The following is a 20,714-nucleotide window of genomic DNA, read 5'->3' as shown; positions in this document are numbered from 1 at the left end:
CCAGCTGACTACACTCTGTTAAAGTACTACTAAAACCAAAACTGCACTGACAAGACAAGATTGAACAATCAGTACTTTCTATAACCGCTGCATGTATCTTATCATGTTCAAGTGTGCAGACAGAAAGGAGTCTATTATTCTGCAACATGCGGGATCATTTTTCATAAATCCATATACCCGTGAAGGAATACATCTTTTTCCCACATGCACTGATTATATAAAACAAAATGAATATACTATGCATTATTTAGATGCTATTTTTAAAAAAGAAGAAAAAAATGACCATTTGAACTTTATTTACTTCTTAGTGCCAATTATGTCTTTTCAACAGCATAATTAAGCGATTTCATTTCCATCACCAATCTTTCAAATTCAATATGAAGTGATGTTTGATTTGAGTATTTTATATTTAATAAAATACCAATGAGATAATTTAAAAAGTTGTTAACTAACAAACAACAAACCACCACTGACGAGTCTGTAATAAGAAATGAGCCATATACAGTTTATTGTGCAGTATATACATATATACATATGTACAGTACACAGTAAAACAATATCAGATAGCAGTACATTGCAGGTTTCCAGGGTGATCGATTTAAGTAAATACAAACATGTCTTTGTCATCATAGTGAAACAGTCATATGATTTATTCTAGTTTATAAAGCATATTTTGTTTCTCATGGTATACTTCAGGATTTAATCAGAAGTCCTACAATAATAATGTGCACATTATATGAACTTCATATTCTGCAGGGAACAATGTTTGCAATCTATTGGCATACAGGTAAAAATGATGTGGGCCAGATTTACTTCGATTTTGCTCCCATGCAATATGTACACCATGATACATTGCTAGTAAGAAACACAAACATGTATGAGCCCTTTTCTTAGAAAATGTATTACAGTAGTTTTGAAGTCAAGTACTACGTACTTTTTAAATGATTACATTACACAGAGTGGTGTCTAGTTATTTAGGTTTATTTTTGTTTTGTGGGGTAAACATTCCACTGGAACAAGTTATGAAAAGGGATGATGGCGTTATACACGACACAAAGTATCCAATGCTAGCAAAGTGCCTTTGGCAGTCATTCAGTGGTTTTTACATTAAATCCCCATTTTAATCTGGGTCAACTGAGAGCAAACATTTAGTAAGTGGAAGCGTAAAGGTAACACGATTCAAATTCAAAGACACTCATTTTCATGAAGGGGGGGGGGGGGGGTTTCCTGATGTCTCATACCACTAGCACTGGGAACAGTTCAAAATAAGCCCATGAAAATTAAGTTAAAGTTAATAACGTAAAAGCTTTTAAAGCTGACATCTAGTGGTCAGTAAGGTATAACGCCACTTGAAGTCTTAGAAAACAGTGAAGTTCTCAAATGCAATCTGGATAATACTTGGACATTTCCAATATATTTAATCTAATGTAACAAAAATATCTCCCAAAATTAAGAAAAAAAAAACATTTTATATACAAATCCATACATACAGTAATATGGCTGATAATACTTAGTGCTTGACCAGTTTTTGGAGAACCAGTCCTACATACTTTAACACTGTACACAAAAAATAGTATTGCAAATTTGCACATCTACATCATAGGTGAATATTGCTTAACTCCAGTATGTGCCTTCCTTATAATAATAATTATTGACAATACAATGAAGGAAGTTCCCTGAATGCATACTGTTAAAAAAAAATACACAGATTCAGTTTGGACCCTTTCCCTTGCAAAATAACAAGTGGGATATTTTTACTTTTTGGATAAGCACACAGTATTACTGCTGTGCTTTAGTAATATACAATATACAATATCAGTACAATACAGTGCCAGACACAACTCTTGGATCACCTAGCATATGTTTAGTTTAAAAATATATATATAACACCATGCATTTGACATACTTAAACCACTGTGCATAGCCATCACATACAAGTGAGTTGCTGCCAAACTATAATCCATAATTAATATTTCAGTTACGACTGAGCTATAGGCATAACATATTTTATTTTACTGGTACTGTCCGTAGTTGTATTCTCTTTCTTTTGTTTTGTTTAAAAGCTTGTATTTCAGATAGGAAGCATATTACTGACATTAATAATCTGAACATCAAAGAAACAAAGAGTGACAACTAACAATATGCCTGTTGAGATAAACCAACTGCAACAATTAGCATTTTATTTGAAGACGGATCAATTATTCCTGTGCAGCACTGATTTTTTTTCTGTTCCTTTATCCTTCACACTGTAACCGTACTGTGATTGTTATTTGCAAGGCAGTGATTGTAATCTGTGGAAAGGGGTGATGTGATGCAATGCCCATATTCTTACAGCCTTCACTTTGAGAAGCATGGCCACTGATAAATCATCAATAATAATGCAGGTAAGTTCCTGTAGGAGGCCAGGAAGGTCAGAATGGGAAATGATACGCAAGGTAAAACGAAACAGCTCCGGACTTCCGCGACTCATCAAGGAAAACCTTAGCTGGGGATGGAGATGTATTCAAATATTTACCAGCAGCCGAGCTGGCCAGAAGAGTGACAAGAAGAAGAAAGCTGTCTATATTTTGAAGTTCTTCTGGGAAGAAGAGGTTCTCCCTCTGAGCTGGTCCATACTGACAGTAGACTGGCAGGCTTTTGCTTGTAAAGCTGCAGGCAAGCCATTAATCTGTCAACACAAGCTTGTGTGGAGAATTCCCAACATTCTATTAGCAAGGTTTTGGACAGAAGTCCACAATTCACGGTGGCCCACGGTGATATTTTGATACAGAGGCACCTGGCTGGTTCCTTATTAATTCACTTATTGATTTATTCTTCCTCCTCTTCGACATACGTAGATGGAAACCACCCCACCTGAAAGGGAAAAAATCACGTCATTTAAACAGAGGACAAGTACTGCTTCAGACCTGTCAAAACCAAACAATAACTTAGTGACAAAAGCAAACTAGTTGGCACTTCAGAGATTAGAAGGGCAGGCGAGACATACTTCACAGTACATTAGGCAAAGTGGTTACCGTGTTGGGTTACCAAATCTGATTGCTGCAGCTGTGCTGAGGTAATGAAATCTAGCAGCAGTCCATCACAACCCTGCTTGGAGTGCACCCTCTATTATCTGATTCACTGACAGCTCATATCCGTGGGCTGACGATACAGGTACAATGTCATTTACCTCTGAAATAAAAAGATTTGTTCCCTCCACCTTTTTTTTATTTATCAGTGCACTTGTGGCTAAGTATAGTAGTAGGAGCTCTGCCATTGACCTCTCACTAATGCTGAGGTCATTTACTCTGTGGTGGCTCAATTTTGCCTGAAAGCACTCAACCTACAACTGCTCACTTGGAAATAAAGCTGTTGCTGCCCACTCATCCAAAAGAAAAGTAAATAAGAAGCCCTCGAGACTATATTTAAGACTATAGATCAAGTAGCCTAGCCAACTCAATCCCATCCAAAAAAATCAAAAATACTAAATTATAATTATAAATGTTCTGTGATAAAGGGTAATGCTGTTGAGGACTATAAGACAATGCAATGCACTCTTTTTTTCATATTGGTTGTTCAGCTTGTTAGAGATGCCATGTAACACTGGTGCATATGAGTTATTACAGTGTATAATTCTGTATCAGTTCCGTATAGATTATCTCAATTACATTTTAGAATTGCATTATTTACATTATATAAGCCATCAAGTCTACTATTATTTAAATTTGAAAAGGTTAAATGAAACTGGTTCATGTTTTGAACATATTGAAAACAACATCCTGCTTGTAGAACATACACTATTTAATAAATTACATCAGTACATTTTCTTGTATTAACAGTAGACCTATTGTTGGAAAATGTGTTACACATTGTCAACTGTAAGCTGCAATCCCCCCCCCCCCCCCCATTTTTTTCCCTAACATGAGCTGTATGGTTTCTCTTATTCCTTTTGATGTCTTTATTATTTGTATTACTATTATCTATAATAATTCTGGTGACCTGGGGTCGCAATCATCAAGTGCATTGTGTATTGCTCCCGTTGGCTTGCCAGCCACTTGAGCCCACTCAAGCACTGTTACAGAATGAGTAAATGGTTCATATGAAACATTTCCCTAGAGGTGAAGTGAACCCTTACCTTGCCATTTGCCTCCCCTCTCCACCAGCCGTTCGCTCCCGTTTTGGTGTAGATCTTTACCATGTCTCCTTCCAGTAATGAAAGCTCTCTCATGTCTCTGGGGCTGAAGTCATACCGAGCTATTGCGATACCAATTACTTTGGGAGTAAACACTGAAAAATACAAGAGTATAAAACTCATTACTTAAGAGAATACAGGAAGACAGCACAAACTTAAAAAAAAAAACCTTAAAAATAAGGGATCTTTTCAGCAAGTACTAGTTGGGTCCTTTTAAAACATGCTATCAACAGTAGCAAAAATAGCATATATTTAATTGATATCCAATACAATGTATAGGCTAACAAGATGTTATTCCTTTACATTTTACAAAAGCATACTATTTTAAATGACGTAGATTCTGTACCCTATTGTTTGAGTGAACAGGATATTGACATCCTGATTCTTGTTACAACATACATTATGTTCTTGTAAGACAACTTAACGAACCACACCATACAAAATGGTTTTAAGACGTGTGTTAACGTGCTATGCTCTTTGCTGGTAATCAAAACATCAGCTAGCTGAGACACAACCACTTGCAACACACATTTTGTAAAATCACAGTATATAGCCAAGGCTCTTTTATGATAAGTTTAAACACAAAGCTAAAGGACACAACTAATGATGGAAGCCCACTGAGTATACACATAATCTTAACAATCTGAAATCATGATCTTATTGGATGTTCTCATGTAAATAGATAGATTGTTCCAATAGTGAACAGTGGTTTGGGAAATTGTTTGATATATACCTAGTTTCATACTGAGAAACATTGAATACTGTAGCTTACAGAAACCTGTACCTGTTTTAATCTAATTTATGTTAAAACATAAAAGAAACCAAGTAAAGCAGACGGATGTGTCCTCTAAATCACTGCAGTGCTCTGGCTTTTTTGTTCCATACCACATCATGGATCGTTATTGCTGTGTTACCTGTTTGACAATGTGGGCAATAATCCTTACACTATCAGTGCACTAGAGTGGCAATTTTGAAAAGAGCTTTGAAACAGTTTAAAGTTACAAGTGTAAGAAGTTGTCAGGATGTTAGCAATGAAAAGAAAAATTACAGGTACATTATTTAAACAGTTGTAGCAACACGTGGGGACGTGTAACACTATATTTTTTGGAAACCCATCTTATTCTACATGCCAGTTGTCACTGGAGTTTCTGATTTATGTTAATCTTTTTTAAGCTCATGTTATCAAATCCACTTCACTCTTGTTCTGTAACATGCTCTATTATTTAACTAATAAAAACAACAAAAAAAACAAAACAGGTGTAATTTTTTTAGCCTATTACTCAAAAGTGCAAATTCTTCAATTTATGTTCAAAGTGTGACAAAAAAAAAACTGCTTTAATTTATGAAATGTGACAAAAATTGTACAATAAAGACCTTAAATTAATAATTTGTCTATGTTTTTTCATTTAAATATAATGGAGGAATTTACACTTTTATATGAAGGCCACAACATGCAATATTTGCAAAACAGAGTGATGGAAAGCAGTAACTAGGTTAAGCTGTGCACAAGTACAAGCAAGTCAAGTATACTCAGGTTGCAAAGAAATGCGACTGAAGGAAGTATAAATCAGTACCTGACCAGAAAGGAGCAGAGGAAGGGGGGACAAAGCTGTAACCTGGAGTTGTGACAATAGAAAACCCACAGAGCAATGGGGCTTCAGAGTGAAAGAAAATAGAGACAAGCAAAGAAAAGTTTAAATATTAACTGAAGGGCCAATAAAATACAGTTGACATAGAAAGCATTCCTATCAGATAAAATGATAAACGCCTGATTATATTGTTTGAAAATAAACTTGCCATGGTATTACAAAATAACTCATAATGTAAAGAACACACTATGTTCACATGTAAACAGTAAGTAGGTAAATAAAGCCAACATTTTAGCTTGTTGAGGATCACACCCACTCGTTTCCCTATTAAAGGAGTGCTAACCAATTGTTCAATATCCATTTTCTTAACTCTCATAAGCTTTATTAACATTATTACTGGCTCTCCTTGTATTGTATTGAGACTCTTTTGGTTATTTTCAAAAAAATGTACAAACATTGATTGGTTAGCAGTCCTTTAAGTCAGTATAACAACTATTCCTATTGCTCCACTGCGATTGTAGGTATTACCAGGGGTTCATTTGTGCCAGATCGCACCAGATCCCAGATCAAGTACCATTTTGTCTGACAGGCAAGAATTATAAAGTTTGCAATTGATGAACTGCAGTTAAAAAAAAAAAAAATTTAAATAACTTTGAGTACATAACATGTACAATAAAAAAACACTTTCCTGTTCCATGAATTGCATGACAAAAGCGTTCTGTAATGCTATATTTTAGGACGCGACATCTATCCTTAAGAAAATTACTTGTTTTTTTTACAACCCAAACAGCGAAATGTAAAAAAAAAAACTAGCGCTTGTCGCTCCTGTTCATCAGATTAGTCGGCCCGCCACTGGTATTGTTCGAACCTGAAGATTATGTTGAAACATGGCTAGGCAATGGTCGGCATGCAGCTACCTACACCAACAATAAGGCACGAAACCAACAAGCAGGTGGGAACTTGAACCATATATGGAAGCTACTGCAAATTAAAGTCAGTACATTAGGTCTAGAAACAAAATTGCTGTCCCTCTTCCTTAATTATATGATCCGGTACCTTTTTGTTTACAAATTAACCCCTGGGTATTACTTACAAACACTGCACATACCCCTAACAAGCGGTAACAAACCTAATGCATGCCTTGCAGGTTAACATTTAGTCTGTCTTACGTGAAGATAATTAATTGCATGCAGTAAGACTTTTAAGCATGTCACAAGTTTAAATGCCCATGATGTATGATATTTTTGATATTATACAATGCACCTAATAATTCAAAAATAGATCTAGTAGAAACCCCCTGATCTTGTAAGTTACTGCATGCACTTATTTAGGACCACACAGTGCTATTGAGAAACGTCTTGCCTTGGTATACCATCCATCAAAGAACACCTTTTCTACTGAAATGTGGTGTGTGATATTTATGAAGTACATTTTCCCATTTAGTTATATTAATTATGGTGCCACTTCAATTAACCAGGGAAGTTATAAGTTATAATTAGACAAATGCTTTGTCCAGAAGTGTCTTTCTCAAAGCTATGGCCTGACAAAGACGGTACTTGAGGAAATGTTATAACTATGAGCTAGCACTTCAAAAAATTGACAAAGGTAACTTGCAGCTTTTTGTCCTATGTGGTCTTATTTGCCTATGGCAGATTCATTCATTCTAGCATGGAAGGCCACAATCAAGTTCTTATAAATAATCTCCCCACCAGATATGCATTGTAAGTGGAAATGATAAAAAAGGGGTGATGTGTGTGGAATATAAAAAACAGAATATGTTGAATCCCATTTAACAAGCAAAACTGAGCAGATTGCTGAAACCTCTGCTTTTACTTCATGCACAAAGCCTGTGACACAGTTGTTATTAGAAATAAAGCCTTTTGACATTTGTATATGCCATGCCATGGCTCAAGTGCTAAACAGCTTAACTGGTTTTGCATTGATTAGGAATCTAAAAAGAAACCCACTTGCCTTTCATTTCCCCTTTTTAAGCAGCACATACTGTATCAAATGTGCATGGCATACATTTACATTGAGATGCAGGCTGCTTTGTAATTTATCCAAACTGTGTATTTGGCATACGACCTTTAGCAAACCAAAAAATGTTCTGCTCAGTGAAATGTGTAGAGACAGAGAATAAAATCACGGCTTAGTGCTTATTGTAATGCGTCATAAATTCAGTGTCAGACTAAAAGTACAAGCCTTGCCGAGGATGTGCTATTGCTACCTGTACTGCTCTTAACCCATTCCTCCCAACAGCTGCAATAACAGCATTTGTTATAGAACATTGTATATATATGTATATATATGTATATATATATATATATATATATATATATATATATATATATATATATATATCAGCAACCTTCAAATAAATTCTGTATATTACTCCTCAATTGAGAGACAGGGTACTACAGTTTCAATACAATAGGATTAAGACTACTAGGGGATGGTGTGCAGAATTGCTACAAATTAAAATGTTTTGGTACCGATAATTGGTCATTTTAATTATACCAGATGTTACTTTTGCACCAATTAATTAAGTGCATTAATTAGTAAATAATGAGTTTCAGAATATTTTTGTGATGCCGAAATAGTCCCTCAATTACATTGTTGGTGTAAATTAGTAGGCTGTAACTTAGCACTGTAGATGGATTTGTCAAAAGTTGTTACTGTTCATTGATTACAGACCAGCTACTCTTTTGCTCCTAGGGCCAAATATGAAAAATAGGCAATAGAAAGAAGGGTTAGTGTGAAAATAAAATAATTTGTGTTACGATCAAGAAAGCTCAAAGCCACTTACAACAAAGAAACAGGAAAAAAGTCAGCAGGTCAATGGAAATGTGATTCAAAGGGAAAGAGAGATGTGTGATTGTCACGGGAAGTGAAGTGTGTGTCTAATGGAAACATGGCACTTACAGTACAGTCTAGAACTGCATGCTATCGTACTCACAGTTGCTACCCATTCTGTTTCCCCTGTGCATGACTGTGTTCTCTGGTTCTTTGTATGGAAACTGCAGTGTTGTGTCTAGACTTCGAAACCCTTCCTTTAGGGAGTGGTGCTTGTAGTACTCTATTAGCTCCTGTTGATCAAACAATACGTAAAGTTAAGCACTGCTGATCAAGACAGAAAAAAAACAATTAACAAGTAAAGTTCTCAAAGAAACAATGACACAACATAAAAGCTAGTCCAAGCATATTGATACTTACTAACAGACTTTTGAACTTCTTGTTCTCTGCAATGTAGAAAAGCACATCCTTTGTTAAAATCTTGATGTGCTTCACATCGTTGTTATACCTGTGGGCAGTGAATAAGTTAGGAATGTAATTTGCTGGTGAGTGCTTTAAAATCAGAACTGACCTTCGGGCAAACCCCGATAATAAGGCATGGGTGATTTTTATGACACAAAATGTACACCAACGTCAATAGAAGTCGAGGATCTCATTAAGAAACTGTATTTACAGACAGAGCTGAAGATATAAATCTGATGCCCTGCCATGGATCGTTCGCCGAATGGCTAATTGGAAAGCCATATGCTCTGGTCACATAAATAGTCGCTCCAATCAAATTACTCTTTGTTTCACTCTTTGCCAGTTCTCTGATGTTCATTTCTTTATAGCTCTTCATAGAAAATAATATTCTTATCAGATGTCCGATGAGTAAGCTCCCTAATAATACCACTAATCCATACTGTCTATAGAAATCCACTGACGTGCCTCTTATAAATTGAAAAGTCAAAGCTTAATTCAGTATTGTGTGCACCTCATTTTGATCACTGAACTTGCTTTCACTATGAAATGACATGCAGTACTCCACAAATAACACCCGTGTCTATTCTGAAAATGTAATGCCAGATTCAAATGGTAAACAAAAATACTATTTGGTAGCAATACTGAATCTAGTAAGCCTGCTTTTATTAAAACCATACCTGCTAAGATTGCATGGTGGGCTAATAAATCTGTTGTATTACAGGTAACAGGTAAAACTGTTTGCTGCAATAAGGCCAACCTGACATAAGTAACAGATATAAGACAACCCCTGCTTTTTACATATATGAACAATATAGTGATGTATATTAATCCATGAAATGTGTTGTACAATATAGTTGATAATCTACAATAAATCGTATATGCAATATGAATCCATCCAAATATGAATCCACATTTCCCTGCAATATATACAGTACAGTATGTATTTCATAAGGATCAGCACATAGTAAAATAAATAACAAAATATAAAAATATAAAAAAATAAACACATTTTGAAACATCTTACTCTTTGAACATTGCAAAATTATACATTTGACTCATACACAGTGATAATCAATAACACATGCATTATAGTTTAAGAATAAAACAGTGACAAGACAATCAAGGAAGAATCAAGTGAAAAAAAGAAAAATGCATTCCACCTCCTTGGCATAGTCATTAGTGTTTAAACCTGCCCAGTTTAGTGCCTCCCTTATATGTAATTAGGAAACTAAAACTGCTAATTAAAAAAGAACACCTGTTCCCGGTATACACGATTATCATAATATTAATTTTCAATACAAACATTTTAAACAGGCTAGATCACACCATCTCAAACTCGCAATGTGCTCTGGGTTGTCTAGATTTAAATTCAGAAGCTGTGAGCGACTTCTTCATTTAATAATGCACTAGAAACACAATTAATTATCTGCATGACAAACACACTTACTTAATACTAACAGCATATTCAGTGCATTCTTTACTTCTGTGTCTCACAAGGTAGGTGCTGTTGCCTCTGTTTATGAGTTCCATTTCCGCCTGTAACCTTTCCATTGGTCCAGCAAACCTGCATGAAATACATGTACACTTTTTGGTCAAATATATAGTATTAGGTTAGTACTATGTGTTGCAACAATGTGAATAAAATGAATATGATATAAATGGAACAGCTGAATACAACTTCATATGCGGATTCATTATGTTTAGTGCAGTTTGGATGACATTTCTTAATTTCTTGGATGTTGAATTCAGTTTCTTTCCTGGATTTCCATAACTACTTCATAACTCCACCACCACCTAGTGGAGATTTTAACAAATGCAGCCCTGATTTCAAAACCTTTAATAGCAACATCCTTACAGCTATCACTGTATCCCGCCATTAATGGCAGGTGGTAAACCACAGTTTACAGAACTTTGTCACCGGGAGGCACTGGTGAGTTAAAACCATGTTAACGATAAATATTTATTTATGTATTGTTTTTTTTTTTTATTGCATTTATATAGTGCTTTTTATACAAAAGTATCACTAAGCACTGTACAGTACATAGCAGAAAAAAAGAACAAATCACAATACATTTGTATAGCATGTCACACATACAACTGCAATTTTTAAGTTACATTAAAACCCATTTCAACATTAGAAAATTCTGTGACATCCAATGATTGATGTCTGTAAGGCAAGTAGCTAATAACACTCAGGCAGAAGAATAGAGATGAACTGAAACCTATCAGAAAGATAAGATTTGAACCAGGATAGGACAAGGCCAGACAGTCCTACGATTCAGTAGGATGGAATGGTCTACAGTACCAAAGGCAGCACTTAGATCTGGAAAATTAAAATTGATGGAAAGCCCACGTCAGAGCTTATCAGCAAATCATTCACAACTCTGACAAGGGCCGTTTCGGTGCTATGTGCAGCACGAAAACCAGACTGAAACTTCTCGAATATACCATTAAGAGTTAGACATTTTTGTAATTGAATTGCAACAATTCTCTCTAGAATGGTAGGTTTGAGATTGGCCTATAGTTATTAAGGACTTAAGGGTCCAAATTGTATTTCTTAAGAATAGTGTTTCTTTACCACCGCTACCTTAAGTGCTGAGGGAACTATACTGGAAGAAAGTGAACCATATTTTTAAAATGTGGGTATTAATAACACCAAGAACATCTTTTAATAGTTTTGTAGGAATAGGATCAAGAGAGCATGTAGTAGCTCTCATATGTTGAATTAGCTCTGTCAGTTCCTGTAAGGTAATCAAAGAAAAAGCCCCCATTGTAACCTTAATAGGTGTAGTTGGTAAAATTATGCTGGAGTCCTCCTTAATAGAAGGTGTCTGTGGAATCTCATTTCTGATGTCTAGTATTTTATTTTTAAAAAAATGTAAGAAGTCATTGCAGCTGTGAGAGGAGCCAATGTCAAGGGTATGACTATAAGGGGAAGGATTAATTAATTTATCTAGGGTAGCAAAAATACATCTAGGATTATTTTTATTTGTTTCAATTAAATTAGAAGAATACGACGATCTAGCCAACGCCAGAGCCTTCCTATATTTAACCAGGTGGCCCTTCCATGCAATGTAATGAACATGCAATTTACATTCCCGCCATCTCTGTTCTATTTTACGATCCTCATATTTCATCTTACGAGTTGCATCATTGAACATTGATCATTTTTAAAAGACACTCTGCGAGTTTTGATTGGCGCTACAGTATCTAAGATACCAGTCAAGGTGGTGTTAACCAGCCAGTCAAGTAGGTATTAACCAGCTCATCTACTGATAACGACTCAAATAGTAAATATTTATTCAATGAATATCCATCAAAATAACTCTACAAGGTATTGCATATTGCAAGTGTTATCAAGTGAACAGTATTACTTCAGAAACCACAATTTCAGATTTCAGACACTCCCACATGCTATGCATACAGTGTATAATAATAAGAACAAATGGTACAAACCCTACAGGCATGGTTTATAACCAGAATTTAAGCCACTGTTTCTGAAGATCTCTTTTGTTTTGAAGATAATCAATGTGACTTCTCTGCTACCTTTCATATTATGCCCTAAGGAAAGTCTTTAAAAATATGCATGCCTAAACCAGTGACAGTACATAGCATGTTAGTGCCCATGAAAAGAACATCTTGAATTGCAGAACATCTGCAGTGCTAGAGTAGGGCTGACAAATACAATCGTATCACAAGATGCCATAAACAGTCAATCAGCTACATTATTTCACGTAAAATTGTAAGATGTATTAGTTTTCAGCCATTACGCTGAAGCAATTAAGCACACATCATTCCCTATCGATCAATTTGTCACTGAAGTGGTTCTGTTTCTTTAAAAAATGAAATGCTTTCTATGGACTGACCAAGGCAAATAGTTTATTTCGTAATAATTTCAGGGAATTACTAGAATGGACATACATTAAATTTGACTTGTAGAAAAAAAATAACGTAATGCCTGTATCTATATGATTTCATCCAGCCGAGATAACATACCATTTTATGCAAAATATGAACCTGTACCTACCATGGCTGTGCAGAATAGTCCACTGGCTTTGGAACCTGCATTTAAAAAAAAAATAGAACAATGAATTATTTTAGATCAAGTTTGGTTACAAACAACAGGAAAATACTGTCTTCAGGGGAAAAAAAGTAGAGAAAAGGGTTTTCATACATGGTTTTATTATATTCTGTGTTATTGTATTGGCTAGCCTTATTTAGTTGAATACAATGCATTACAAATTGAACAGGGGTATACACAGTGTACCTGTATATAAATGGTCAGTATTGTATTAATGCATTGTGTGTAAGGTGTCTCTTATTGTATATGAAGTCATCCTGTGCACTTCGGACGAGAGGTCCATGGAGCAAATCTGAGCAAAATGATGAGAGACACCCTGCAAACTAAATATTCACTTTTTATAAATCCCAGGAACTAACATAAAACAGAATCCTTAATGCTGAATGCGTGATTCCTCATACATGATTTATATTTAGACTAAATACGTTAGTATTTACACAATAAATGCTTTCTTAATTGTATTCTATTATCTTTTATCGTTATGCTTTTTACTCAAATTGTTGAAAGATACACTGACAACTGGCCTAAATCCCCTCCATAAACAACCCAATTTCAATATAAGGATTGCCTTCTTATTATTAATGTTTCCATGAAGCACTGCTTTTTCACCCCATTAACATGCAGTATTATACAATATGCTGTAACTAATCAATACAAATGCAGCACAAATATTATTCATAGCAGCCGGAAGATTACTGAGAGTCTCTCAAGCAAAAAAGGTGTCAACAGAAAACACATTGCGGATCCCCGGAACTCTTTTCCTTTGTTAAAAAAGCTATTATGTTAACTAAAACAATTAAATAGTACTTACACAGTAAGGTTTTACTACATCACTTGGGAAGAAGCCAACTTCTTTAGTTGTCAGAATTCTACCCTGAAACAATGACAAGACAACAAAATCCTCAACAGCAAATCTCCTCAACAATTAGTTTACTATGAGCGCTTCAATTCAGAATACCCTGAAAGCTTGCAAGATTAATGAAAAAATGCAGACCCTGTTTTAAAGTAATATTGTATATTAATGTATTTATTTAAATCAATAACAAATAGATGGTATTATATAAATATAAGATACATCATCAGTATATAAAAAAACATATCTACAGGTATGTTTTATATATATATGCAGAATATGAAAAAAGATTGAAACCATAAAGAAATAAACAAATACATAAATAAATACTGTAAATAGGTGAGGTAGGTGTCAGTTGTTTTTGAAATATTCTAATTAAATATATAATGCATGATAAACTGTGTATTTGATAGTTTACCATGGTATATTTGGATAGTAATTTGACAGTTTACTTTTCAGTCACTTTGCTTTCCTATGTATTTACTAAATGTTGTTATTTTTATAAGCTTTTGCCACTTTTATAAGTGGCATCGCAAATCCTATGCATGCTTGATATATACATTTAAAACGTTAACACTTAGAAACACTGCAAATGCAAGAAACTATGTATAAAGCTGATAAATGCTGATGTATTTAATTTTAAACAATGTTGTGATGTAGATGGGTGTATGTGTAGTAATTGTTAATGCTTTTATCACTGTATATGATGCAACAAAACTATACACAGAAACTGAAGTCACATTTATGGTCTATAGGATGTGAGCAGGTACTTAATGCTACCTTAATAATGTACATATAGAAGAATATAATATACATCTGTGTGGCAATGCGCCCCGCCCCTGTGTGCATTTGTGTGTTATATGTTGTATGTTGCGTGCGTGTGTTAATGTTGGTGTATAGAGATTGGTACACGGGATATAAACGGGTCTGTGTTTCACGTGTACTTAATGTAGATTTGTATTTAGGCACGAGGAGGGCACAAATCACTTCACGTGCTGGTTAAATGTAATATGTGAGCACGGGGTTGCACAGAATTAATTCACGTGCTGGGATTCAAGTGAATAATTAATTAGTAATTGAATCCCAGCACAACAGTATATATAGATGCACATTTCTTTCACTCAGGGTTGGGTGTTCGGTGAGTGGAGAACGGGATTGGAGACGGAGATATTTGTGGAAAGTAATAATAGTAAAAATAGTGTTTTCACTCACCGTGTTTGTTCGTTTGTCTGTGCATCCACCGTTTGTGTGTTAGTACGTTTTGTTTGTCCTTTTATTTTGGCCTCAAGTGCCGTGCCCTGTGTTTTGTCTGTTAAAACCTTTTATTTTCTGTGCTGTTTAATTAAATGCTGAGCGAAAGCATTCGCTCAGCTTCACCAAACCACACATCTCTGTCTGTTTATTTCCTGCGTCTGGTCTGACGCCACCCACTTCGGCCGTCTTTGTGACAATCTGAAAACATTTTCTTTATATAGGCCTGTGTGCTCCCTCCCCTTGCACAAATGAAAATATATCCCAAAACTTCAATGGTATATTTAACATAATAACAGATCAGCACATGATACAGTTTAAACTTAGAGCCTTGTTAGAGTAAACAGATGGTCGCCAAGGGGTAAAATAAAATTATAGTGATTGATTTTATTTTTCTGGCACTAGTACAGAAATAATTGTCTCCAGGTTACACTGGAGATTAATGCTCAGTGTTCTGTAATTCTGTCCTTTGGCGCCACAGGGCTATAAAGATTAAGCATGCTAGTAGCAGTGTGAAGTGTAATTTTCCTTACAATAGAAAAAAATAGAACACTGTAAATTTCCATTAACAGCTGCCATTGTTGTGGCTTTACAAATCCATTTTTTGCACAAATCAATGCAGACGGTCTGTGTAATGTACAATGACAACCCTCTCAAAGTGCCTGAGTTCTCAGGTCGACTTCTGAAGCTCTGCACTCATAGATCTGCTTGTGGTGGTTTTATTCTTTGGAATTAGAACACATGGGACTCCTTCATGGCCAGTCTGTTCTTATTCTTCAGTCATACAGAGGACCAGCCGGACTTAAAATGTCATATAATAAATCCCTTTGATTAATCAATCCAATTGTAATCTCTGTGTTATTAGCTGAAGTAATGTACAGCTATGGCCAAAAGTTTTGCATCACTCTATAAAATGAATTAATTTTTCCTTCATTAGGTTGAATAATGTTACGCTAACATATTGAATTACATACCGCTTTGTAGTTTTCCATATACTTAATGAAAAACTGTGACATTTCAAAATCTAACATGAAATACTGTACTACTAGAATGGCTTCCGGTAGACTTTTGCAGTTTCTTTGATTACAAAATGTTAAATAAAAAAAACTAAATGATGATGTTTTTTTTTATTATCTCTCAATCATAAAATTGTTGGTGATGCAAAACTTTTGGCCGTAGCTGTACACTACTAAAAACACAAAGTACTCCTGAGTGCCACATCCGGTAAAGGCACTCTGCTTGGAGTGAAGGATGCGCCCTATAGCCTGGAGGTCGCTGATTCAAGTCCAGGCTATTCCACTGCTGACCTTGGACGGGAGTTCCCACAGTTGACGAAGCGCCACCTGGGAGGGGGAGGGCTTAGGTTGGCCAGGGTGTCCTCGGCTCACTGCGCACCAGCGACCCCTGTAGGCTGGCCGGGTGCCTGCAGGCTTGCCTGTAAGCTGCCCTGAGCTGCGTGGTCCTCCGACGCTGTAGCTCTGAGGTGGCTGCATGGCGGGCCTGCAGAGTGAAAAGAAGCGGACGGCTGACGGCACACATTTCAGGGGATGCATGTGTCCGTCTTCGTCCCTCCCAAGTCAGCGCGGGGGTGGCAGCGGTGAGTCGGGTTGAAATAAATAATAATTGGGCTTACCAAATTGGGGAGAAAATCAGAAAAATAATTGGCGATTCCAAATTAAAAAAAAAAAACATTGTACTGCCTTAATGATCTCACATCTGGGATTGCTGTCTATTTTGCAATTAATTTAGTTACCTGCCACCATGAGCTGTGGACATCAGCCCTGATCACCTCGATGATTTCCCCAACCTGGATGTTCAGAGGGAGGCCTTCAAGGGGAGGCGGTACCCCATGGTAGTTTCGAATAACCTGCATCTTTGGTAAACCTGGGACACACACTAAGAAAATAGCAAATGAAAAACAGTCAATCCACTAAAAGAAAAAACAAATAAAGAGAACCAGTGAAATACAAAGTCAATATGTCACTTTCAACTGCTTCTGTAGAAAAACATTCCTAATCAACTTGAAGGACACCAGCGAGTCAATGTGATAAAGCTGTGTTTTACTGCAACTTTACTGTATATATAATACTTCATAAGGAATTCATTTAAGATAATGGAGCGCAAAGGTTTCCCACTGCTGGTTGAAACCTGCAATATAAGCATCTCTTCTGTAAAATGTTTACTGAAATACATATTATCTGAAAGTGAACATTTTACTGTGTATTTTAATTGTGTCTGATCACACATCCAGTTTAATATGCCCGTATTAACAAGTGGCATTGTTGCATCACATGGTTTGATTTTTTTGTTTGTTATGTCATTTCACCTAAATTGCAGTCTTGTCTTTGCAGAGTAATATAATCCCCAATCTTGAAACCTGGGGTTCAAACACCTGTTAGACTTGCAGACACATTTGAATTAAAGTTTATTTGTGTAAAAATCTTTCCTGTATCAGTCACTGAAGTTTTTTTAGTTCACTTTTGCCTTGACTTCTGAGAAAAGCTGTGCTACAATTGCAAGTGGAGATATTTCTTTATATATTCTGTAGGTGGTAATTTACATTTCACCAAAAACAGCAACAAGAATTCCTGGCACTAACTTGCAGAGATTAATGAGCTGGTCGTAAAGTTTGAACTTGTTCAGCAACATTTCTTATCAAGTTCTGTGTGTGTGTGTGTGTGTGTGTGTGTGTGTGTGTGTGCACGTGTGTGTGTGTGTGTGCGTGTGTGTGTATGTGTGTGCATGTGTTTACCAGTAAATTGCCTTTGCCTTATTTTATATGTAATACTTTATATTCAAAGCCCTTGATTCTGATATTTTCTCTTACAAAAAACATTACATAAAAAATATTTTATGAAGCAACAGGGATTGTAAATTATGCTCTGTTATCCTTTCCTACATTAGACAAAATGTCTGTAGTTTGAAGTAAGTTACTCAGAGTTAAACAAAAGTAAAATAAGGGATGTAGAGTCCTGTCAAATTAAAATGAATAACGCCAATCCCTTGAATCCCTGCTTGCCAATATACCAATACAACAATGCTGCGATTCCAGGTTAGAACAGAGTCCTTGATTCTGGTATTAATTTATCGCTGCTGATGAAATAACTTATCTCTGCTGCCACGTATTATGAAATTGTGTTTGTTCTCTGAATGTTGATTCTGTGTCAGGAAAAGTCAACGGCAGTTGTGAAAAAACGATCTCCAGCATTATAGACAAAGAACTCTCAGAAAAGCTTCCTTGTATCGCCTAATAGTGTTGGAACCCCAAGATATGGTCTGTGTATAAACCCCCTTACAATACTGTTAAACAACTACAACAAGAAAAACACCTTTACATGATGCCCTAGAACTCAGAGCTACCAGAATTGTTGGTAATCAAAACACCTAAGGCAAAGGAAACGTAAATCCAATTGAGATGTTTAATATTGCAGCCGTGTGGAGGGCAGATGCACATGTAGATCTGGATCTGAACTCTCATTAAATGGTATTATCTGTTACCTTGCCCATGCTTTAACTTAAGAACACTACTATTGATTACATATAAAAAACAGCATATGAGCTGTGGACACAGCTCCATATAGAAACCCACTAATACCATAGGAAAGCTTAACCTCTGACTATTATTCAACAGACTTTTATGTCCAGAACCAATCAACAACAAAACAAGAGCTTCAGTCTGCAAAAATTGGGTGCAGCTTAATGCCAGTTGGTTTTATAGGAATCACTGTATAGTACTGGAGATGATTCAAAATGTAGGAGGACAAACTGGATGCATCAGTAATAAATGGAAACATTTCACAGTTAATACTGAAGAGAATTACAATCTTCTCAGCCTTGATTGGTTTGTTTTGATTGAAAAAGCTACCCTACTTGCAGAAATATATTGTTTCAGCCATTGAACTCTTCTTATGTTGGTATCAGCGTTCCTATCAAGAGGTTTGATGTATTTGGAAAGCTTTTACAGACAAAAGCGGCCACACATTCATAAGATATCATGCAGGACATCATTACCACTGACTCTGTTGCTTAGAATAGACTATTGTGTTTGGATTGTAATGGAAGATGTCAAATGAAGGATTAAGTATTCTGTACAGTAATATGCAAAGGTTCTGCACTGGTTATCTAATTACAGTCAGCCAAGTGCTGGTAACTCGTAAAAGCCTGTTTTCTTTTTAACTCAGTGCACAATGAGCTAAGGCACTGAAGGCCCAAAGCATAATTTATACTACACAAGGGCTGGCATGTTTAAAGGCTCCCTAAATAAAAGGTTTTCTGATTGCAAGCACAGTTCTTTATGCATATCTTGAGTCAAATGATAAGACTAAGAGAATGCTAAAGGCGTAGAATGTTCATCTTATACGACTTCATGTAGGACTGCTTCAGATTTGCAGTAGCCGTGCACAGAACCTGTAATGCCTGCAGTATCTCTACATCACATTGTATTAAAGTACGAAAGGCAGCAGTTTACAGCAAGTTATTATTCATAAAAAATGTGATAAAAACTTGGTATTTCCCATCCACAAATGCAGTTTTGTTTTGTATGTTATACTGAAACTATATTAAACTATTCTACTATAAACCCCTGCTTGGTACCTAAAGTAAGCCATTATTATTATGATTATAGAAAGGGTTATATAAAAATAAGAATCTTAAACAATAAACAATCCTGAAACTCAAAGTCAAACCCCCCCTTCAGTGTGGCTCAGATGGAACAACCCTCATCAACAATCCTCAGGTAATACTATAAAACATGAACATTTCGTGAGCAAGAGATGTTTGCTAATTTCGCGTTCATTAAAAATCCGCAAAATTAATGAAAAATAAAAGAAAAAGAAGCACAAACATTTACTGCAGCAAAAATGGACCATGAAGGCCATTAGCGAAATTAAGTTGCTGCAAAAAAAAATATGGAAGGCACTGATGTTGTTGTTAATATATACTATACACAGACATATTTAATGATGAGCTCTGTCCAACCCCTCCTTCTTGCAGGAGGCATGAGTGTAGATATCACTCAAGTATGGAGTTAACGGCCTAGTTGTGCTTGTAAACAAGAGCTGTCAACAAAGTGCTTGTCTGACCCAGCTTTACACCAACTAAAACCAAGAAGAAATTAACCCAACTCTGGCTGTGTTGAATTATAAGTTTTTTATGAATGAATATTAGGTTTGGAGTTTACATTTAACAGCTGTGGAAGGCTGCATAATAAGTAACATTACCAGAATATAAAATGTTACCAAAATATGTATAATATGTATCTTTTTTACAATGAGATGGAAAAGCAAAACCGCATACAATTCTTGCAAAACACTTCCCTTATTAATGTGTCATTCACAGTACACTAACCTGGATCCATGGATCTACTATGTCTTTTGGGTCCATTGAGTTTCTTCTGTTGAAAGAACAAAGACTTAATTAAGTATATAGATTATCCTTTTATCATCAAGCCATTTCTGTTTAACCTGCATTATCTTACATTACACTCCATGCACCAGGGACTAGACATAACAAAGA

The 20,714-nt window shown here is 35.7% G+C and overlaps 1 protein-coding gene across 3 annotated transcripts in view; it reads right to left on the bottom strand.

Annotated features, from left to right (window-relative positions):
- Positions 1-484: 484 nt before the first annotated feature.
- Positions 485-20,714, bottom strand: part of LOC117410605 (guanine nucleotide exchange factor VAV3) — a 74,430-nt gene continuing 54,200 nt past the window's right edge. Inside the window, exons 19-28 of one of the 3 annotated variants that reach the window (XM_034017277.3) lie at positions 20,547-20,592; positions 16,954-17,096; positions 13,908-13,970; positions 13,043-13,077; positions 10,463-10,579; positions 8,974-9,061; positions 8,717-8,846; positions 5,746-5,826; positions 4,115-4,266; positions 485-2,853 (exon numbers count right to left, since the gene is read on the bottom strand). In XM_034017277.3, the coding sequence (XP_033873168.1) occupies positions 2,809-2,853; positions 4,115-4,266; positions 5,746-5,826; positions 8,717-8,846; positions 8,974-9,061; positions 10,463-10,579; positions 13,043-13,077; positions 13,908-13,970; positions 16,954-17,096; positions 20,547-20,592 (900 nt within the window). In that variant the 3' untranslated portion in view covers positions 485-2,808. The other 2 variants (XM_034017283.3, XM_059031689.1) reach the window with 2 other exon arrangements.

Source organism: Acipenser ruthenus, chromosome 10 (assembly GCF_902713425.1).
Source record: "Acipenser ruthenus chromosome 10, fAciRut3.2 maternal haplotype, whole genome shotgun sequence".
NCBI classification, from domain to species: Eukaryota; Metazoa; Chordata; class Actinopteri; order Acipenseriformes; family Acipenseridae; genus Acipenser; species Acipenser ruthenus.
This window is presented reverse-complemented; position numbering and strand designations above follow the sequence as displayed.